This window comes from Nuphar pumila, chromosome 7 (genome assembly GCF_984573655.1).
Source record: "Nuphar pumila chromosome 7, dmNupPumi1.hap1.1, whole genome shotgun sequence".
Lineage (NCBI taxonomy): Eukaryota > Viridiplantae > Streptophyta > Magnoliopsida > Nymphaeales > Nymphaeaceae > Nuphar > Nuphar pumila.
Window position 1 is genome coordinate 19267640 of NC_143255.1, and position 24325 is coordinate 19291964.

Consider the following 24325-nt stretch of genomic DNA (forward strand, 5'->3'; position numbering starts at 1 on the left):
TAGTGCGAACCAACTTATGAATCATTGGAATTTGAGCTATGTACATGTTTTTCTGGTTCTTTTTTTTTTGTACAAGTGACTCCATGGATGTGATCTAGCTACATGATGTTTTAGTGCCAACCAACTTTTGAATCATTGGAAATTATCCTATGTACATGTTTTTCTGTTGATGAAAAAATGAACGGTTATAAAATGCACTGATTTTTTTGACTAAAAAAACATGTAATTTTATCTAAAAAACATGATCCAAGAATCATTTCCCACTAAATCGAGCATGCTGCACACACCAGCGAGGTTAGATAGAGTCAAAACTACTTGTATCATGAGGTTGCAACTAGATTGTACCTAAAATCGACAATATTAAATATAAACCTTTTTTTGTTGATTTTAGGAAAGAATAAACATACATGAGATCACTCCTACTGTGCACTTGAAACTCTAAAATATTGGTAAGGCCAGTTTAGTTACGTGCAAACTGTTTTCCGGTTCAGCTTTACTTAATTGGATCTTAGAGAGCATTTTTGCTTGCATTTTTCAATGCCAAAATGAAATCATGTGATTCCAAATCATGCCAATATGACATGTGATTCTAATTCATATGATTACAAATCATGTGAACTGATCATGATTCGAAATCGCGGGGCCGACGACATAATTTCTAATCAAACAAAATGTGAGTAAACTGCTCCATTTTCTCACGTTTGCTTCAACATAAAAAGAACAGGGAATACCAATGGGGGCTCCTCTTGTCAAGTAGGAGCGGCTAGTGCACGTCACCTTGTGTTGGGACTTTGCAGGTTTCAAAACTGAATGGTATGCTTGTTTAACTGGTAGGGGTCTGCCTAACCCTAGCTTTTCTTTCAAAACAAAAAAATAAAAGAACAGGGAAAATTTGAAACGTTTTCTTCTCATTTGAGGCAAAGCTAACGTATCCTCATTCTAATCAGGATTCATATTTGGACCTATTTCACAAAAATCAGACTCTAATTTGGATCAGTAACCATTAGACCCGTATCTGATCCATTTATACATAGTGGGTTACTCTAAAAGGTCCCTTTTGGTGGATACGGGGATGAGTGTCAGGTTGACTTGGGCTCGACTCGTACTAAACCTTATTAACAAAGAGGTTCAATTATAATCTGTGTCAGAGTCAAAGGGTCCAATTAAATTAATATATGGAGCTGAGTCTAGTTTGTGAAATTTCGACCTGAAAATGACCTGAGTTTTGCCTAAGATTTGCAATCTTTCAATATAAAAAAATAGAAAATATTATTTTATTGAAGATGGTTTAGGTCTGGTTTTCGTAAAGCCTCCAGTTGTAATCTCTAGCTTTTATCCTCCACGTGGCTTTCTACTATAGGTGTACTTGATAATCTAAGGGGATAACCTACCAACGTTCTTTAAGATTGCGTGAAAGGGGCATTTTAGTCATCACAAGGTATAAGACGAAGAAAAGATTGAGGGCATTTTGGTCAAACTTCATTCCGTTAAAAGTCCCCTCCTGCCAGCGGCAGCCGGCGCTATCCTCAGGCACGCCAGAGAGCCAATGGCGGGTGCCGCTCGCTTCCCCTCTCTCGCCTCGTCCGTATATGGCTCTCCGGCAAGCCTACGCCGGAGAACGGGCTCTCCGGCGACGGATTCCGGTCGATACCTTCTCTTCCGGCGAGGAGCGACGGCGTCGTCCCTACCGCGGCTTCCTCCTCCTACGCCGGCACGTTTTTCAGGTCGGCATTCCGCTTATTTTAGTTTGTGTAGGTCGAGATTTGATCAATTTATAGTTTTTTCCGGTTCTTCTGATTTCTGGAAAATCTCATATGGTATCGTTTCTGTAGCTGAAATCTCTCCGGTAGTACAATTTTTTAGCGCTAGATTTGCTGCATTTTTCATGTCTAATTTGTGCTCTGAATTATGTTAGAGTTTACTCTTTCTTGCTCTTATTCTCCTTTTCGTCCCGTATACTTAGTTGAACTTTCTATGATAGTTTAATCTCTGCACTAGGTTTTCTGTGCGTTTCCTGTTTCATTGTACTTAATATGCGCTTCGGATTTATAGTTTTTAGGATTTTCTTCTTCTTCTTTTGTTTTCTTTAGTTGAAATTTCTCTGGTAGATGTAGGGAATTACTCTAGTTTGTCATTGTAAAGCTGAATTAGAAATAAAAATTAGCAAGTACAATTTTCTTTAAAAGTTGGCTTTTCCTCATCTTCATTTGATCTCTCTGTTTTTGTTTTATCCGTATATTTTTCTGAAATTTCCTCTCCTGGTTGGTTTGGACAAATGATATTGTACTTGAAATTCTGGGTTTTTAGGTCGCATATTGTTTCTAAAATAAGCCAAAATATTATACGGAAATCCATTAAAGTGTAGTCTCTAAGCCAAACCGGAATCAAAACATTACGCTGTTAAAAAAATAAGAGTTTGTTATTAATAATTTGAAATTTTTAGCCTTTGTTTTGTATTGTTACTTTAGCTTTAGTCATAAATTTTCTGCATCTCTCTGTTCTGACTGTGCTAAAAGCTAATTTATTATTTTGTTTACAAAAACTCTAATATTAGTGGAATTTTGAATCAGAGTTACCGGAAGCTTCTTATATAGGTGGGGAGTGCGCTTAACAGAAACTTGCTTCGGAAGCACGATACTCCTCACTTCTGAAATCTTGATTCTTCCCACACTCTTTGTCAATTCTTTCTACATGCCTCCTATACATTCTATCACACTTATTTTCATGTTTTCTATGTGCTTCCTCTCACGCTTCCCACTCACTTCTCATGTGCTTTCTCTAAATTGCTAACCATCATTTTTAGAGTTTGACAAAAGTTCATTTTTTACACTAAATAATCATGAAATTTAAGAATAGTGATTTTTTATTTTTGTTTTTATTCATCTTCCATTTGATTTACATTTCTCTTTCGATTTAATTCTCATATCACTTTATTTTTTATTCTCATTTTGCTTTCAAATTGATTTCTCGCTTCCCATTTTCTATGAATTTTAAAATGCTTCGCTTCTCACTTTCTATGAATTTTAAAATGTCTCGCTTCCACTTCCCGTAACATTTCCCTCTCTGCTTCCTAGCTTGGCAACCTTTCTTTGAACATTTTCAGATTTTGATTCATTCAATTTTCTGAAACCATTGGAACATTATAGATAAATCTGTTTTTGTTTTGCACTAAAATTTTTAAATCATGAGTGACAATTTATACTTTTCACTTATATTTCCTGTTAAAGAATTGCTAATTGATTTAGAACTTGCGAAAATATTTTTCCTCTATCTTTCAATTTCTCTCATATATCTCCTTTTTTACAGTCTTTTCCTTTTCTCTCCTTTATCTTCTTTTTTGCAATTACAAAGTACCAATTTCTTGGTTGGAGATGAATGCTGGATTGGTAGAGCTGCAGTATCATAACCGAGGGTTGTTGGGTCCAGATCCCACTAGGGGCTAATTTCTTGTTAGGAGAAAAGGAAAGGTCACTTCCCTCCATCATTTCGTTACCACCAAGTCATTGTTACGTTATGCAGTCACCATGGCCTGAAAACTTATCAATGATTGGAAACAGTAATAGTCATTCTGAAACCTTTTTCCTTGGAAAATTTCAGCAAACATTTGCTCTGAAGGTTCTGCTAGAATTGGTGCCTCTAGATTTAATTCGTTGCTGAAGTTTAGAGAGAGCGAGACCTCTGCATTCAAAGCAAAAGCAATAGTGATGCTCTTCTGTGATTCTTTTGCAAGTGCTCAAATTCCAAATATGGTGGAGTTCTTCTGTCTAGGCAGTGATTCTCAAGCAGAACATCCAATGAGAAATAGTAGAAAATCTCGTGGTTGCATGCAGTTACAGTCAAGATACTCAAATGATCGTTTCGGTACGTGGATTCGCTCATCAGGTATGATGGTGAGTCCCATATTTGACTTTTATTAATTTGATTGGTTTGGTAGCTTGAATCATCAGTCAAAGCTGTTAAAAGTGAATGATTCCCATTAGCTTTACCTGTCATGCATGTGAGTACTTAGTAGAGCACTAGAAACAAGTGATAGTACTAGAGCAATCACAGATCAAAGAAAATAGATTTTACATCCCTTCAAATGTTGTTTTCTTCTCCTGATTCTGACCCATTCCAAGCCTAATTCTCCCCATTTCTCTTTTAAACCAGACAGCATCCCCTATTCGTGAAACCAAGAAAATATTTTCTTTTATACTTTTCACAATGCCAATTGGTGCATAACACCAGTTTGAACTAGCATCAAGTGCCAGGACTTCTTTATGTTCATTGATCATATTTCAAAGCCTGTGAATAAATTATCTGAGCGATTTCATTGCAAATGATAACTTTCTGCAGCGAATGTCATCTTGCGGTTTCCCACTAGAGAGCTTCTTGGCAACCATTGCCTGGACATTTGTCATGCCTTCTGAAGCTCTGGCAGAGTCATGTGAAAACAACAGCAGCTCTCTACTGAACATGCCTCTGTTGTTCATCATTGCACTTATCGGGGCTACTGTTGGAGGTAACGTACTTTGAACCCCTCTTGCATATATTCGTTGTCAGTTCATGGTAAATAATTAAAAGAATACATCAACTCATTGGTTAATTGTACCTAAACATGTATTGGAGTTGTAAAGTTGATGTTATATGGTGTCTTTATCCCACTTTACATTGTTCAGTACTTTTTGTCTGGGACTATTTGGCATTCCACGTTCCTTAATTTTTGGTCAAATATATGCCTTCAAATGTACTAGATTTTTTTTTAATAATGTCATGGAATTATGTTTCACTCATTGTTAATACCTCTCAAGTGTTGATAACATTATCACTTTTTAGGGACTAATAGCTTGAAACTGGTAGCTCATTTAAAGACATGGGTGTGCTAACCATGCCCAGAAGTGAGCAAGGCCATGACTTTGCATGTTATAGCAGTTGTCTCATGCTGGTCATTACATATATATCATAGTCACAAATATTGGTATCGGCTATATCTCGGTGAGGCTATTTCTCGTGGTATTATAGGTTTTGTGATAAATCTCGGAAAAATCTTGGGGCATAAAAAAATAAAAAAAATTATATATAATAAAAAAAACAAGTAAAAAAATCATGTTTAGTTAATTAAATACATATATACTAAAATAAATAAGTAAAAAATACAAAAGCAAAAAGAAAAACACCTTTAAGATGTAGAAAATAAGTAAAAACTGTAACAATAATTGATAATATCGCGATATTATCACAAGAATATCATGATTTTCTCGTTATAATATCGTGATATTATCAAATTGGCAATATTTTCAAAATATCACGATATTTTACCTATAATATTGTTTGATGAACATAATGTCATAATATCGCGCTATTTTCAAAATATCGCCGATATCTGTGACTATGATATATATATATATATATATATATATATATATATATATATCAGTGTTATAAAAAATGTGCCTTGAGGAGCAAAAGGCACTTGAGGCGAGGCCCTCTGCGCCTCAAGGTGCCAGCCTGAGGCATGAAGCAAAAAAAAAAAACAGGGAAGAAGAAGAAGATACCCATTTACTTTTATAGTAATCAGTTACAGATTCCAGTTATGTAATCAGTTTTTTAGTTACTTTTATTAATCAGTTTCATTTTCTTAGTTACTTTTATATGTTATATTTGTTAGTTTCTTTATTTATATTTTAACTTTTATAGGTTAATCTCATATTTTTTAGTACTTATTTGAGATTTTCTATTTGCTTATTGGTTATTACTTTATAGGACATTATATTTTTCAATTATATAATTAGTTTTCCAGTTATGTAGTCAGTTTCTCAGTTACTTTTATATGTTAATCTCGTGTTTTTTAGTACTTATTTGAGATTTTCTATTTCTTATTGGTTGTTACTTCATCAATAAAGCATTTCTTTATTTATTTGTATTTTTAGATATTTTTTATAATTTTTTTAAATTTTCAAAAAAAAAATTGAGCTTATGCTTTATGCCTTGAGGCTTACGCCTCACCTCAGTTTTTGTGGAGCGCCTTGCTACACCTCAATGCTTTTCACAACACTAATATATATAGTTACATAGTTTTCTGATAAATATAGTCCATAGATGGTGTGTTATTATATTGTACATTCTTTGTCCTTAGATTATGGCTAGCTGTTCATATTCTTGCTCTTTCTCTTATGATCCTATTGTTATTTCTCAATATCAGAACTTAGCACAATTTTATTGGAAAAGGGAATCAATAATGGCACTAACAAGTCGAACTTGCCCTCCAAGAAAATGAAAGGTAAGAAGAGCAGATTAAACATGAATGTGCAACCACTAACATGCTACAAAGCAGGGTTACTAGAAGCACCATAGGACTTGGGGAAGCACGAAACGTGATGCTTCCGAAATGTGCTGGGAAGTGCCAAAAAATTTTGAGAAGCTCTCCTTCCTTTCTTTTTTTTTTTTTTTTGTTTTTTCCTTCTTGTTTTTCTTTTTTTCCCCTTTTTCACTTCTCCCTCGCTTTCTAGGTCGCTTCCGATTCGCTTCTCTTCTCGCCTCCAAGACGATTTCTGGTTTTCTTCTAAGTTGTCTCACACTTCTCGCTTCCTAAAATTTTGGAAGTGCCTCGCTTCCCACTTCCATTTCTCCAATTGCTTCTCGCTCCCGCTTCCTCGACTGGCAACTCTGGCTATAAAGTTCATGTCCAAGTTCTAATCCACACCCAACAATTTAATGTGTTGCTTACTATAAATTTTCTTTTGTGTTTGGTCGTGCAAAGCTTCGGGGTGCCATGTTTTTTCATTAAACAATCAGTTATTATGTTCTTTAAAAAATTTCCTTTTGCTAATTAAACAAGTGTTGATACATTAAACATGCAGTTATTATGTGCTTAAAAGAAATTCCTGCTTTCGAAGTAAGAAAAACCATCATCATTGAAACATATTCTATTATACTCTTTATGTTTTGTCTATCTGGAAGAGACAAACTCTCTAAAACTCAAAGCATGATAATGTATGTCCTCTTTCTAAAGCCAAGCTAGAGCAAATAAATTATGAAAGAAAGGGCAATGGACAAACAATTGAAGAGTTGAAGAATTGTTTCTTTTCTATCAAGGCGAATAGAAATTGGTCTAATTTTTGAGCTACATGCTTGATGGATGAAGATAGTCAACAACTTGTCATGGGTATTATCCAAACAAAAATAGTAAACCAAGGGCAAAGGCTGTCATTCCACATGGCCTTCTTCAAGAAGGGAATGGATAATTGGTTCCTCTAGGGAAGTATGACATTCTTTGAGTTAGAGTTGCTTCCCTTAGATTCTAATTTTCTTCTTCATCATTGTGTACAATGTTGTACCACTCAAACTTCATATCAATTTTTGAACTCCTCTTCCAAGCCATGGGCGAAAGTATCAAGAGTTGAGTTTGTTTGTTGAAAAGATAAGAAAGATATGTCTGCCACCGCTTTTGGGGTACGATCTAGATCTAGCTCCCATTGTGCAAGAAGGCTATGCATCTTGCTTCAGGAAATTCATTAATGCCCTACCTTTCCTTTTTCACCTGCCTTATAGAGGTAGAAGACCGAGTCTACCTTTTCTTCTTTGACATTGAGGCTTATGGAGCATTGGGCCTAGAACAGAAGAGATTGAACCTAAGAGCACAAAAACCAACTGAAACACGACAATCCCCACTCGCTTCATTATATGCTTGAAAGGATCAAGGACAGAGGGACGCAAGTCGATATAACTAGAATGACTAACCAAAGTACGTTCAATTTCATCACCCGAGCCAGACCGATAGCAGAAGCCTAGCACTATGAGTCTTCAAAGACTCTAAGTTGGTCATAAACCAACTTTTTGAAACCTACATTGTGGAAGCCCAAACTCGTTCCATATATCAATCGAGTTCACCAACTCCTCCACAAGTTCAATGACATACAAATTGCACTTGCCTCAGAAGTATTGGTTTCGTACTTTTTTTTCGGGATCAGGTGTTTGATACTGCTCGACTGTTCACTTCATGCCCTTCTTTTTCTTTCGTGGCCGAAAGAGAGAGGGAAGCCGATAATAATCAAGGCTGGCGATCTCGTGTGGATATACATGAGAACAGAGAAGTGTCCTACAAAAGGAAAGTTTCAGAGGCATCGTCTTTTTTGCTGGGCACAAATGACGTGCTAGCAAGGGATCCAGAAACATTCTTTTTGAATGTTATGCTATAGCGGAGCAAAAACCTCCACTATGATATAGTTGTTAAAATATATTGTGTATATTTTTATACCTAACTGATATAAGTATATTTATACAATATACATATATCTGGGGTATTTTGGTCATTTAATAGAATGTAATATAATACAATCCAATAAGGACTGAAGAGTCTTTTTGTTTTTTTTATGACAGTCAAAACAACTATTGGACTGCCACCCTTTCAATGTATGTGAGGCTCACTCCTCTATGTAATATATGCTTTTCTAAGCATATTGGCTGTTATACAAAAATTTGTTTTTTACATTGTGCTCTTGTGAAATTTGTGCCATTGTGCTCTTGTGGAATTCATGCTTTTGTATATCTCTTTTATGAGATTGTTATCGGTCCATTAGAGACCATATTATATTCGTGCACTTGTGTACCCCTTCGTTGGTATTGTGATTGTGCATATCTTGTTTCATTCTATGGTATCAAAGCTTAGGGCTCTTGAAGTGTTGAAATTATCTTGGGATTGCTCTCTTTGTGGTGGTGCTCTTCAATCTTTAGTCTTCAATCACAAGCCTTCTTCATTATAGGAGAGAGATTCCGCCTCCGTCATCTCCTACAAGCTCAACGAAAGCAACTATTTGATGTGGGCTGCCACAATGGAAAATCACATCAAAGGTAAAAAGCTTTGGGGGTTTCTTAGTGGAACCACTAATGAACTTCAAATTAAATTAACAAGAAGAGAAGGAGATCAAGTCAAAGTTCTATCCAAAGAAGAAAAAGAGAAAGCTTTGCAAGAATACTAAAACAAGTTGGAGGATTGGGAAACTAACAATGCTCAAATACTCTCATGGTTCATGAATACCATGGATTTCAAGATCGCCACCAATATCATCAAATTTAAAAAGGAATGTAATGCATGGATCTTTCTAAAGAGCACATTCATTCAAAAAGATATGGCTAGGCTATATTATCTTCAAGACAAGGTACATAATATCAAACAAGGAAATAAAAGTGTAAGAGACTTTTATGGTATTTTATCTCTTATTTGGGATGGACTAGCTATATTAGAACCAAAATGGGAAGACTCAACTATTGAGATAAGAAAATTACAAGTTGAAAGAGAAAACCTTTTCTCTTTTCTATATGGTCTCCAACCGGAATTTGAGCAAGTTAGGTCCTCCTTGTTTTATAGGACTTCGGCTTCTTCTATAAGTAAGGCTCTTGCTCAAATTTGTCAAGAAGAAACAAGACTTGGAATGCACAAGTCTAATGATGAAGTTTTTGCCGTATCAAGACCTGGAATTTTTTTAAGAACTTATAAACCACCTCACTTTGAAAGAAAATTCAATGGATAAGGACATAATAGGAGAGGATACAAAGGTAAAATTACATGTCATCATTGTAAAGAACCGGAGCATATAAGACCGGATTGTCCTAAGCTCAAAAAAGTGGCCGTCATATGTGAAGAACCTTAAGAATCAAAGAAAGAGGGCAACTTCAATGATTTAACAATTGCCAAATAGCGGAGGCCGTCTCACAAATTCTAAAAGTCACTCTTACATCCAGTGTCGCCATCTCCTCTTCTTCTCCTCCGGGTAAGTTTTCTTGGATTTTGGATTTGGGAGCCTCTTTTCACATGACTCATAATGACTTTTTATTATCCGATTGCACTAATTCATATTTTTTGTATGTGTCAACTGTCGATGATACTTCTTTGAAAGTTAAAAGTATAGGAGACCTCAACAATATTTCAAAAAAAAATTTGTTCCAAATGTGTGGGTTATTTCAAAATTAGGTTTAAACATTTTTTTGATATCTTAAATTTTTTATTAAGAGTATAAAGTATTCTTCTCATCTAAGGCTTGGATGCAGGATACTCAGTTAGGGAAGTTGATTGGGCAAGGCCATAGAAGAGATCTTTACTATATGGATTCCTTATGTTTACCTAAAAACTCTTTTTGTAATCATATCAAAGAAATTAATTTAGATATTTCGCATAAAAGATTAGGACACTTAAGTATATCCAAATTATCTCATTTTTCATTTTTGAAAAAATTTTGTAAGGATAAAGAATTTGTATGTGAAGATTGTATGCTTGAAAAAATGCAAATGCTGCCTTTTGGATCTAGAACTTCCTTAACTAATGAAATCTTTGAATTAGTGCATTCGGATGTATGGGGTCTCACTCCCGTTATATCAAAAGGTGGCTATTCATATTATGTTATATTCATAGATGATTTTAGTAGACATACTTGGATCTACTTCCTTAAACTCAAATTCGAACTTTTTTCGTGCTTTAAAATTTTTCATAATCTTGTTAAAAATCAATTTAAAACAAATATTAAAATCTTCCGCTCCAACTCAGGGGGAGAGTTTCTTTCAAATGAATTTCAATCATATCTAAAAAATCATAGTATTTTATACCAAATATCTTGTCATAGGACTCCTCAATAAAATGGTATTTCTGAAAAAAGCACTGTCATATTATTGAAACTACTGGGACCCTACTCATTTCAAAAGAAATTCCAAAATTTTTTGGGGCCGAAGCCGCTCTCACCGCAGTGTCTAATAAATAGAATGCCTTTTTAAACTTTGGAAAACAAATCTTTAATTAAAAAACTCTTTAAAATCTCTCCCGATTTGAAAAGTCTAAGGGTCTTTAGATGTAAATGCTTTATGCTTCTTGAAAAATATAACAAACTCTCTCCTAAAGCTATAAAATGTGTTTTTCTTGGACATGCTGAAAGTAAAAAAGGCTATCGATACTCTCATAAAAAAAATGATAAACTTTGTCTCTAGAAATGTAACATTTTTTGAAAATGAAAATGGATGTAATCTTGAAAAACCTAAGGAAGAATTTGAGTATGCCTTCTTATTTGATTTGTTACCTAAATTAAATAATGAAATTATTGATAATGATGATATTGATAATTTTGAGTCAAATAATGGACTAAGTGAAGAAAGAGAACCAACTCATAACTTCTTACAATACTCTAGACGAGATAATGGGGAGCGTCCATGTGCTTTTAAAAAGTATAGTCAACCAACAAATGTTGAAGAGTCTAGTGTTAGAAGATCTGAACGGATACATAGGCCTCCAAATAGGTTTCTCTCCTATGAATCATTTTCTCCAAATTATAGGGCATGCCTTTTAGCAATTCATTCATATCGTGAACCATCTAACTATAAAGAAGCTAAAAACATAAAAGAATGAGTAGAAGCCATGAAAATAGAATTAGATGCATTACACAAGGCTCATACTTGGGCATTCTAACATCTTCCTAAGAGAAATAACACAATAGGATGTAGATGGATATTTAAAGTCAAAACAAAGAGTGATAGGTCCATAGAAAGATATAAAGCAAGATTACTTGCAAAAGGATATTCTCAGCAATATGAAATAGATTATGAGAAAACATTTGCCCTAGTAGCTCGCATGATCACAGTTAGGGCTCTAGTTACAGTAGCATCCATTAGAAAATGACCTATATATCAGTTAGATGTTAAGAATGCTTTCTTAAATGAAAATTTAAATAAAGAAGTTTACATGAATCCTCCCCTTGGTCTGACTATTGAAAATGGAATGATTCTTCGTCTTCAAAAAACTTTATATGAGTTTAAACAAGCTCCTAAAGCATGGTATGATCGGTTCAGTGGAACTGTGTTGGATCTTGGATTTAAATCCCGTTATACTGGCACTGCTCTTTTTGTAAGATCTACAGGTATCTCACTTATCATTCTACTTTTGTATGTTGATGATATGATCATCATTGGGAATGATCAGAAAGAAATTGAAGAAATTAAGATTATGCTTAAGAAATCTTTTGATATGATTGGCCTTGGTTTTTTGAGATATTTTTTAGGAATTGAAGTAACATACTCGCCAACAGGGTATATTTGTCTCAAATAAAGTTTGCAACTTATATTGTTGTGTGTTCGGGAATCACAAATACAAAATATATTGATACTCATGAAGTGATAAATGCTAAAATGAGAGTTGAAGACGGAGTTTTATTAGATGATCCAACTCTTTATAGGCAACTTATCGGATCATTAATGTACTTATCTATTACCAGGCCAGACATTGCGCATGCAGTACATACTGCAAGTTAGTTTCATCATGCGCCTACATCAGTTCACATGAGTGCCATGTTAAGAATAGTTCGATACATCAAGAAAACTATATCTAAAGGGTTATTCTTATCCTCTTCATCATCTTTAAATCTTATTGCTATTACTGATTCTGACTGGGGAGGAGATCCCAATAACCGTAACTCAACTACAGGTTTTTGTGTGTTTGTAGGTGATTCCCTCATTTCTTGCAGATGCAAAAAACAACAGAAAATGTCTTTATCTTTCACGAAAGCTGAATATAGGGCGAAGGTTACAACAACAACCGAGGTCGTGTAAATGAGATCATTACTTTCAGATATGGGTGTTGATATTTCAGAACCTTCAAAATTATGTTGTGATGACAAAAGTGCCATATATATAGCCATCAATCACACATTTCATACACATTTCATAAACGAACAAAATATATTGAGATGGATTGTCACTATATTTGAGAAGAATACTTGAAGGGAACAATCACTTTACCATACATTCAGTCAGAGTTTCAGATTGCGGACTTCTTCATCAAAGCTCTTCCTCTACCAAGATTTTTGTATCTTCTTAGCATATTTTCGATGATCTCACCGTAAGTTTGAGGGAGAGTGTTAAAATATAGTGTATATATTTTTATACCTAACTTATATACGTATATTTATACAATATACATATATCAAGGGTATTTTGGTAATTTAATAGCTTGTAATATAATGCAGTTCAATAGGGATTGTAGAGTCTTTTTTGTTTTTTTATTTTTTGTTTTTTTATGACAGTATGTGAGGCTCTATAAATAGAGCCTCACGCCTCTATGTAATATATGCTTTTCTAAGCATATTGGCTGTTATACAAAAATATGTTTTTTATATTGTGCTCTTCTGAAATTTATGCTATTGTGCTCTTGTGGAATTCGTGCTTTTGTATATCTCTTTTATGAGATTGTTATCGGTCCATTAGAGACCATATTATATTCGTGCACTTGTGTAGCCCTTCGTTGGCATTGTGATTGTGCACATCTTGTTTCATTACAATAGTTAGTGAACCATCGCAACAAAGGGATTTCTCTCTTCGTCCTGCACGGAAGGCAAGTAGGACATGGTAGAAGGGAAGGGGCTTATCTATTTTCATGACCCTTGTAGACCTGGATCCAATCTCCTGGTGGTCCTACCACCACGCCGCAAAATGGGAGCTTTCTTATTTCTGCGTTTGTTCTACCCTTTGAAGGCAAAGAGTAGACTGCGAGTGTAGAGTATAGACTCTACCTACAAGAGCAAAGTGAAGCGATATTGGATGCGAGGTAAGCTACTACTTTCTCTATCAATTTCATGCAACCAATTTGTCGAAAGGAACCGTTGCTTTTGACATAGCACATATCACAGTTATAAGCTTGACACATATGTGATATCCTACGACACTCCCTCACCTACACTCGACCATCCTTGAGTGAGGAACCATCGCAGAAAGAAATTTCCTACTGCACTTTCCACCCACACACTCCCACTTCCCATCCCCTAGCGCATAACATGATGTCAGGGTTACAGTTGCATGTCACAAGAGCGAGGCAAGGGAGAGGGAGGCTCTCCTTGTAGTCTGTCTATAATGATCAACATATCTCTTATATAAGATTTCATACTTGTATTATGATCCCTCTTTGTTGGAAGGAAAAAAAGTTGGCTGAAAAAGATGGACAACACAAAGATGTACAATGGTTGACGAAGGACAACAGGAAGCACTCTTTCTACCTGCATACAATGTAGGCCCGTTCAAACCAATGAAGAAAGTTGTGGGATTGGAACAACAATGTGGAGCGCCCGGTTCGAAGGAGAGAATTACTATCTACCTATGGTCGTTAACTCATAACAATGAGATTTTGTAGGGCTCATTATAATCACATGCCCAACTCTACTTTTCATTAGTTAGAAAGTGTTAGATACAACAATTACAAAAATAGCGAAACCCCTAGCCATTGATGAATCCACAGGAAGATCGGAGTATTGAATTACTCCTCCTGTCCCTTTAGTGCAAATATTTTTTAACATGGTCGTTGATACACAACTCTATGGTGATCTACCCCGTGTGCCTAGATGGTTCAATGTCTAGGCAGACCTCCTAGTAAAAGACTTAGCAAGCTAGGTAACACACGGATCAAGACTACCGCCTTACTCGAATTGGGAATGAAATGATGGAGGCAATGATGAAATTGACAACACCCCCTCTAATGTCGATTAACTTCTTTTCGGACTAGAAGGTGATCGTCGTGAAGGGGGAGACAACAAGTTGGGCGAGTAAGAGACTCCATCTTTCCAATATTCGGTTCGCCTCGAGGCTGTACTATTTCCTCTCCAGTGGCAGGTTTGAGAGGGTAGACACTTTTTACAGGTATTGGGCAGTCATGGGTGGAAGGCATTAAAAGATAGGAGGAATAGTGGTAAGCTAAAAAGATGAGGGGCTCTATACCTACCACCAACCAGCCTAGAGCTGAGTTTTTCATTACCCTCAATAGCAAACCCAAATAGAGGATTAGGGCATTTACCCTCCATCCAAAAAGGGAGGCCCCTATGAACGGTGCTTCAAATATTGGAAGACATTCGAAGCTGCACTTCTTAACGTCTGCCCTTCCACCCTCCATGACAGAAGATTCAATTGACCTACTTGATTATACTCTCTCTCTTATAGACTAAGGCCGACTTACAACATCTATTGCTAATTCTTGGACGTTGAGATTACTGGGTGATGCAAATTATTATTTAGATTAAAGACCAGAACTTGTCATAGAATCTTTTCTTCACTAAAAAGGTTGGGGCTGTTCACTCGGTCACCTTTGGTACTTGAACCATAGTAGGCTTGCATAGCAGGAGGATGGCTTGTGTAGAAAAATCATCACTCGCAGTTACAGCTTGATCTGCACACTCGGCGTAACATGTGTAGTGTGCTTTATTTCCTTCACCTTAGTTTCGGGGATTTCACAGGCGTGTAAATCTTTCTCCCTTTTTTGGGGAAGAAATCTTTCCCTCCTTGTGACCCCCCTATCTAAGGACATGAATGGACAACCCCTCCGTGTATGAGGGTTGGATTCTCAGGTGGGAAGCTTTTTACGAGTGATATATATATATATATATATATATATATATATATATATATATATATATATATATATATATATACACATGGGTGTTTTTATGGTGGTACACACTTGATTTGTATAGATCTAAGCTCCAAAAATAAAAATTAACCATTGAATGATGTTTAGTATGTTTTATTTACCATTTTCATGTGTTGACTCAAATATGATGTTTTGTACCATTTATAAACCACCCCTATTTTTATGAATTATGAGCTATTGATTTTTCACCATTTCAAAAATGAATCTTGTGGTGTATTAAGCATGATAAAACCTTCTTACTGAAAGAACACACAGCAATCTTTTCTAGAACTTCTATGCAGTAGAAGAAGATGAGAAGGCGCAGATAAGGGGTTGAAACACACGATTCCCAATGTGTAAGTCATGGGATATGGCTGTATATATTTTTAATATTGTTACACCATGTTTCAATTACAAAATTACCTTTGTATTAACATGATACAATAAAACACAAATGGGAGCAGTGACAAAACAAAAAATATAAAACAAAAAATGCAGATATAAACAATTATAAGATACCTAACTAAGAAACCCAAGCCAAATCCAAATCATGTCTCAATAGCCTCCCTCAAGTTGTACATGGTCTCTATGGAAGAACACATTTTTCAGAGCAAGTTGATTCAACACCCAACCATGATTAATAGCAAGGGATAGAATAATGTGGATGATTTTCATTTTTACCACTGGGCTGAAGGTCTCCTCGTAGTCCATGCCATGTTCCTATGTAAAACCGTTGGCCACCAACCATGCTTTATATCTCTCTATACTTCCATCTGGATTTTATTTGATTTTATAAACCCATTTCGATCCTATAACATTCTTATCGGGGGACTATGTAACACGAACTCTTCTAATAGGGCCCCGCACCCGCATCGCACCTGCACCCATGTGGGTGCTACACTTGGACACGACTTTCTTTGTGTCAGGTAAAGTCAACCACACTGAGGTCCATTTTTGTTCAAAAGTAGATTCAGTTAACCCTAACCAAGTCTAGTTTTATCCATCTATCTATCTATCTATCTATCTATCTATCTATCTATATATATATATATATATATATACACATACCCTCCCCACACACCTGCACCCCCGCACCCAAGTTTTTTTAAAGTGTCGCATCTGTATCTGTATCTGCACCCACACCTATGTGACATAGTTAGGGGGTCTCCTCACTACTTTCCATGTCGCACTCATGTAAAGCTTTCTTCTCTTCATTCATAACTTCAATCCACCTCTTATTTCGGGTTGCTTAAATGTAAGAAATCAGTTCATCTTGTTTTTCAATTTGCATAAGAAACACTTGATGATCCATGTTGAAACTCTTGTAGCTAACCCATCTCTCAGTAGGGTGCCTGACTCTAGCTGATCTCCTCAACTTTGATACATTTGGGGTTGTTTCATGATATCTGACCATGTCATCTGGATCATCTTCATTGCGTAACTGTTGCACTTGTTTCTCTGTTATCCTCTGCATTTCTATCTCTTCGAATATACACCATTCCTTCTTTCTATCTTCCTTGCTACTCTCTTGAAGACATGTTTTTAGTTGTTTGAGTTTCATTAACATTTAAATCTTGGACTTGTTGCCCATGATTTTCTAAGGCCTCATGAGTAGAGAATAACTTCTCACTCAACCATGGCCGAAGTAATCTGCACTGGTCTTTCTTTTGCACTAGAGTCATACTCAAAACAAGTCTCATCGAATATAACATTCCTAAAAATACAAATAATACATTTATTTTTTACTTCATAACATCTAAACCCCTTGTAATAATTAGAATAGCCAATAAATTTACAAATATGAGCACGAGCTTCAAATTTATTTCTCAATGACTTATCCACATGAACATAACAAATGCATCCATATGCTCACAATGAACCAAGGTTGCCAGACTAGGAAGCGAAAGCGGGAAACAATAAAGCAAGAAGTGATGCATTTTAAAATGTATAGGAAGTGAGAAGTGAGAAATAAAAAAAAAACAATATAAAAATTAAATGAGAATCAAAATGGAATGCAAATAAAAACTAAAATAAAAGTGACTATTCTTAAATTTCATGATTTTTAGTGTAAGAATTAAATTTTTAATAAAATCTAAAAAAATGACCGCCAATTTAGAGAAAGCACATGAAAGTGATTGTGAAGTGTGAGAGGAAACACAAAAAACATGAAAAATAGAGTAAGAAAACATATAAGAAGAATATATAAAGTGTGTGGAAAGCATAGGAGAAGCGTGGAAGAATCGATATTCTCATCAAGTTTCGGAAGTGAGGAGTATCACGCTTCTAAAGCGAGTTTCTGGGAAGCGGGCTTCCCACATATCTAAGAAGCTTTCAGAAACTCTGCAATGAACCATAATCAAGATATTTACCGAATAAAATATAATGAGACTTATGACCCAAAATCCTCATTGGCAGCATGTTTATGATATGCACGACTGAATGAAAGGCTTTTGTCTAGAGATAAAAAATAACACTACTCACATGTATTAGGCTTATGACTCAAAATCCTCATGGGCAGCATGTTTATGATATGCACGATCGAATGAAAAGCTTCTGTCTAGAGATAAAAAAATAACACTACTCACATGTATTAGACTTATGACCCAAAATCCTCATGGGCAACATATTTATGATATGCACAACCGAATGAAAAGCTTCTGTCTAGAGATAAAAAAATAACACTACTCACATGTATTAGACTTATGACCCAAAATCCTCATGGGCAGCATGTTTATGATATGCACGACTGAATGAAAAGCTTTTGTCCAGAGATAAAAACAACACTACTCACATCTATTATCGCCAATGCATTGGTGCGAGGGAAAGACACTCAACAATATAGTGATGCTTCCTTCTAGCAATGCCAATTTGGTGCGTGGTGCAAGGGCAAGACATTCTTCGATTGATTCCATTACTTTCAAGATAGTTTATAAAATCCTTTGAAGAGTATTCACTCCCACCGTCACATTGAAAATTAAAGGTAGGCATAGAGAATTGATTTGTGACGAAAGCATCAAATTTCTTGAATATATTAAAAACTTCATGTTTGAACTTCATAAAGTATATCCTAAGTATGTTGAGAATAATCATCAATGAAAGAAATGTTATAACGATTATTGGAAGATAAAGCAATGGGTGTTGGTCCATAAACATCGGAATGCAGAATTTCAAAAGGTTTTAAAGACCTTTTATTCCATGAATTAAAAGGAAGAACATGACTTTTTGATAACTGACAACTAGGACCTTAGTTGTCAAAAAATGCCTAGGCAGGATGGGCACAGGGCTACTGCCTAAGCTTATGGATCTAGGCGGTAAGGACCTGTTTTCCCGCCTAGACCTTGCCTAGACCGCTTAGGCGGCATGGTTGTCCTTGCCTAGGCTGTGGGGATATGGTTGTCATTATCTTTTTGTTTTTTTCTCTATCTTTTTCTTTTTCTTCTTTATCTTGCCTCAAATCCTTTATTTTTACTTTTCTCCTTTTTCTCTTCTTCTTCTTCTTTGTCTTTTTCTTTCTTTTTCTCCTTTCTCTTTTTCCTTTTACTCTTTTTTTTCCCTTTTGAATTTTCCTTCTTTTTTTCTTCTTTCTCTCGCCCCTCCACTCTCTTCTGTTTTTCTTCCTTTTTTCCCCTATTTTTTTCATTTTTCCTTCTTTTCTTCCTTTTTTCCTTTTGTTTTATTTTTGTTCTTTACATGTATGGCCATGTTTTTCACACACACGTGTGTTGGGAGGGTGTTACACACACATGTGCTTTATGTTCAATGCTATGCAATTTTACGATATTTTACATTGAATTACATATGTATGCTTAATTCATAATTACAATCATATCTTTGTTACTAAAATTAACTATTTATTATAATGTTTATACTTTTCTTGATATTTTGTTTTCTTGGCCCCGACTAGTCCTTTTTGGGGTCATTCACCAAGGTGCTGACTAGTGCTTTTGACAACTAAGACTAGGACAAATAAAATCAACACACGACATAAACTAGACTTAAGAATAAGACTATCAAAAACTAACCGCTCAACAAAACTACTACTACAATAGGTAAGTCGATTATGCTAGACATTGCACTTATTGGCCTCAAACACACTAAGAAAAACAAATGAATTCAACGACTTTGAATCTGGCTTCGAAAGAGTACTAACTAATTTGGATGACGAATCTTCCCTGAAGATGTATATATTGCCTCATCTTTTTCCTTCAGCGAATGTCCTCTTTGTGTAAAAATCCTTGAAATAAATAGAGGTGGGAGTAAATACAACACACAAATTGGTATCATCAAATAACTTATAAACAAAAACAAGATTCTTTCAAATGTTCGGGACAAAGAAAACATTTGATAAACCAAGGGATTTAGAGTTAGACAAAGAAATGTAAGCATTCCTAGTGTGCATGATGGGGTGATGAAACCCATCTCCAATAATAACACTATCTTTACCAAAATAAGGAATCAACTTAAGAAGCTTACTTTCGTCCCTAGTGATATGGCTAGTAGCCCCAAAATCTATGTACCATACGCCTTGATCGTTATGCTTCAAATTGAGTCCTGCGAGAGTCGCTAACAACAACTGCTGCTTATTCCCATTCGACTATCCTGCAGGGGTTTGCCCTTCACTTTTTTGGGTAGCAGGTTGAGCTTTATTCTGAACAACAACCTAAGGATTATATCGTGGGTCATCCTTATACCAACGAATGGCTTTAACATGTCCAGGCTTCTTGCAGATATAACAAGTAGGAATGCCTCTTCCTTGATTATTCCCAAACGGAGGTGTATTAGGCAATGACAATATATGACTTCCCTGATTTCCTCTATGTCCATGACCTCTACCACCCTGTGGGCTTTCTCTTCCTCTTCCACGAAATACTCGAGTAGCAAGAGCTTCATGTGAATCATCTGAACCAATAGAAGACTCTCCAACTACACTGTTTTGAGACATTTCATAATGAATTAGTTTTCCTTTAAGATCATCAAAAGAGGAAGGCAATTGTGAGTATTGAATGGTCGTAGCAAGAACATGGAACTCGGGTCCTAGACCATTGAGTACTTGACGAATCTTATCTTTCTCTGAGGCCTCAAGCCCAACTAAAACCGGCTGATATGTGATGGATTTCACCTTATTAAAGTATTCTAGAGCCAACATCGAACCCTTCTTGAGACTTTGAAACTCCTTAAAAAACATAACCCTTGACTCGGAATTTTGAGAGTGTTTGCTCCAACTTTGCCCATAATTTCATGGCAGTGCAATCATCAGGAATCCAGATTTCTAACAGTAGATGTGATATAAGCGACTACCGCTTGGTCTCTTCATCCAAGCCACACAATCCAGATTTCTAACAGTAGTAGTAGATACGACAACCCCTTTGTCATCTTTCTCTTCCTACATAATAAACTCTAGCGGGATCGAAATGATCCCATCAAGATGCCCTGAAAAGTCATGATTACAAATGAAAGGAATGATTTAATTCTTCCAAGTTAAGAAATTAGAGTGATTTGAGTACCACCATAAGGTATCATGGTACAAAACCAGCATATAATTTCTCTCTCTCTCTCTTTATATATATATATGTGTGTGTGTGTGTGTGTGTGTGTGTGTGTGTGTGTGTGCAAAAGTTTTAAATATTCTTGATTTTTTTTTTGTAATTTTTCATTTCCAGCTTTATGTGTGTGTATGCACACACACACACACTGCACTAGTGTGTGTCTCCCTCTACTCCCTCGCTTTTTTTTCAAAAAACATGTCATTATCATGTATCTGTATTCACATAATCACATCCATGGGACATAGGTGCAAGATAAATGGCCTTCTTCTAGATTGTTACTTCTCCACAGAAGTAAATTTCACATTTATATGCTTTGCAAAGGTCTTTCATATGGAACATAAAGAGGAACTGTGAATCAGTTTGCTTGTGAAAAAAGATCTCAGCAGTCACCCACCTTCGCTGCAAAAAGATAGTATAAACTCCAATATGATTGTCATCATCATTGTTAATATGATTCTGTGTTTTGCTATTTATTCCTTCCTTGTTTGTTGTCAATTCAATTACTTGGTTGGCGAATCTGTTGAAGTTATATTGGCTGTTTTGGTACTTATTGTACACATTCTGTTTATTTGTCTATCCTACTACATTGTGTCAAATTTTATTAGAATTGTATTAGACAATGACAACATACTGAACGCTACAAGAGGTAACTAAAATCCATTAATACAGACTTTCTGACATAATTGAGATATGGTTGTCCCATTATTGATGTGTAAGTCTTAAGATGAATTTGTTGTATGTAGGCTTGCTTGCAAGAAAAAGAAGAGGAGAATTGGAGCGCTTGAATGACCAGCTACGTCAGATCAATGCAGCATTGCGGAGACAAGCTAAGATAGAGTCATATGCACCTAATCTGAGTTACGCACCAGTGGGGAGAATAGCAGAAAGTGATATTATTGTAGAACCACAGAAGCAAGAACTAATTTCAACATTAAAGTCTGGGAAAAACTATCTTCGCCATCAAAATCCTGAGAAGGCATTTGATGAGTTTAAGTCTGCTCTTGAACTCGCCCAAAGTCTTGGGGATCCAGTAGAGGAAAAGAAGGCAGCCCGAGGCTTAGGTTTGGTTCCCTTCCCTAGAAATCATGTTCTAGTCTTTTGATGAAGCCTTAAGGTTTCAACAAGTTCACTCCTATAAACAAGTAATAGATCTCATTATTTTATTATGAAATGGATAATTTCTTTTTGTTTAATAAGTTAAATGTGGTAAAAACTTGTCTCTTGTAACTTTCAAGTGTCGCCACTTACTAAGACAGTTGTTTGCAAAGCTTATCATATGGCACAAAATGAAATACTCACTTTCGTGCTTGCATTTTGTAAAATTCGTTTATATCAAATTTCATGGATTTTGGATGGATTTCTATATTCTGGATTTTCAGGTAGACCATCATTAGACAAATTAGATTAATTTTATATGGTTAGTGTCCATTTTCTTTTTCTCTTCAGATTTCTCTTTATTAATTTTTTGAATCATTGCAATTCAGGAGCGGCCCTGCAGAGGCAGGGGAAGTTCCAGGAAGCAATCAAGTACCATTCAATGGTTTTGTCTATCTCAAAGCGAACTGGCGAGGAATCTGGAAACACAGAAGCTTATGGAGCTATTGCGGATTGTTATACAGAACTTGGTGATTTGGAACGAGCAGGTCGATTCTACGATCAGTACATATCCAGGTTAGAGAAGGATTAGTGCAACTGTGTTCTTTTTTGTTCCGGTATTATGCCTTCTGAAGTGTAGCTAGAGCTCTTGGAAGTTGGCTCCATCGACATACACATGTTCAGCACGTTGCCTGTCAGATGTTGACTGTTTGGCAGTAATTTATTTTGCTAAAATATGATTAGGGCAGCATAACTTTGGCGTGGTAGTCTAGTTTTTCTGCTTTGAGCCTCTTCCATGGCAGGATCTTGATTATGTATTTTGCCCAAATGAATTTTCTGCGATTGTGAGCCTTTGTAACTAATGTAAGAGAACCTTTTTTTGAACAGAATCTCATTAAGCAAAGATGGAAAGTCTTGTTGATTGCCAGATAAAACTGATTTCTATTTGCTCCAAAAAAATCATTTCTTAATATATATTGTGAAAACAAGCAGAAAGGTAATAATCATTAGTCAATGAATAATTACCTTTTGAGCAATGTTGCATGTGTTTTTTATTTTTCCTTAATCAATTTCTGAGTTGCCTACTGACTAATTAAAAGTATGGAAAATGACTATACTATAGGACAAAAAATGACATGTTTCTCGAGATGCCCTACTTTTTTATCCTTTGCACAGGCGAACCTTTTGAGGTTTGCGTGATATATAGGTACGTTGTCCCAATCTCGCAACCTCTCACTAAAAAGTATATTCACATGATCATTTCGCAGACCTCACAAAGTTCACATAATCAAATTTGCAAACCTCCTATAATTGTGTACATTCTCAAGTACTGAATGAAATTTGCATATATAGATGACATTCGTGAGGTACCATGCAAATCTTATTTAAATAATTGATCTTCAACGAGGTTCGCAAATATGTGGCGACATTCATGTATTAATGTTTGTGAATGTCCTCAATCTTCGCACTTTGATTGATCTCCGTGAATAAGGTACTTCATTCACATATATAGTACAACATTCATGAGCTACCATTTGAATCTTTAAGTAAATAATCTTTAAGGAGGTTCACAAATACTGTATAAAATTCTCATATATAGATGACATTCGTGAACTACCATGCAAATATATCCTCAAGAAGGTTTGCAAATGTGTGACAATATTCACATATTAATGTTTGTGAATGTCCTTGACCTTCACACTTTTTTTTATCTCTGCAAATAAGGTACTACCTTCGCATATATAGTATGACATTCGCGAGCTAGTATATGAATCTCCTTTAAGTAAATGATCATCAAAGAGGTCGCAAATATGTGGCGACATTTGATTATAATATTTATGAGTTTGCTCAGTATATGCGAAAGTTTTGATTCATTTGTAGAGTTCTCGAACATTCACAAATTTGAGGAATGACCTTGTAAATTTTCTTAGTTTTTATGATTGTCCGTACGAGTATTAAATGCGCCGATCATCAATATAAAAGTGATGGTTTGCATTTCAAGGCTATTTTCTCATAAACTAGGGTTTTTGTGATCCCCAACATTCTTTTCTCATCAAAAATTTTTGATAATTTTTCAGCAACCATTTTCGACGATTCATCGATGGCAGCAATTCATCGATGACACTTCATCGACAACTTTTAGAATCATTGACATTGAGATTTTTTAGTAAACAATTGAATCAATTATTTTTTGAAACAATAGCATGAATCAGTAAATAATTGAAACATGGGTATGAGTCGGTTATTTGGTGGAAGAATTGCATGATTTTATAGTTATTTT

The 24325-nt window shown here is 35.5% G+C and overlaps 1 protein-coding gene across 1 annotated transcript; it reads left to right on the forward strand.

Moving 5' to 3' along the window:
- Positions 1 to 1475: 1475 nt before the first annotated feature.
- Positions 1476 to 22979, forward strand: LOC149831393 (protein FLUORESCENT IN BLUE LIGHT, chloroplastic-like). Its single transcript, XM_090013865.1, has 5 exons — positions 1476 to 1724; positions 3598 to 3890; positions 4336 to 4501; positions 21693 to 22010; positions 22434 to 22979. The coding sequence occupies exons 1-5, from the start codon at positions 1547 to 1549 to the stop codon at positions 22634 to 22636; spliced, it is 1158 nt and encodes a 385-aa protein (XP_089869991.1). The 5' UTR covers positions 1476 to 1546; the 3' UTR covers positions 22637 to 22979.
- The last annotated feature ends 1346 nt before the right edge of the window (positions 22980 to 24325 follow it).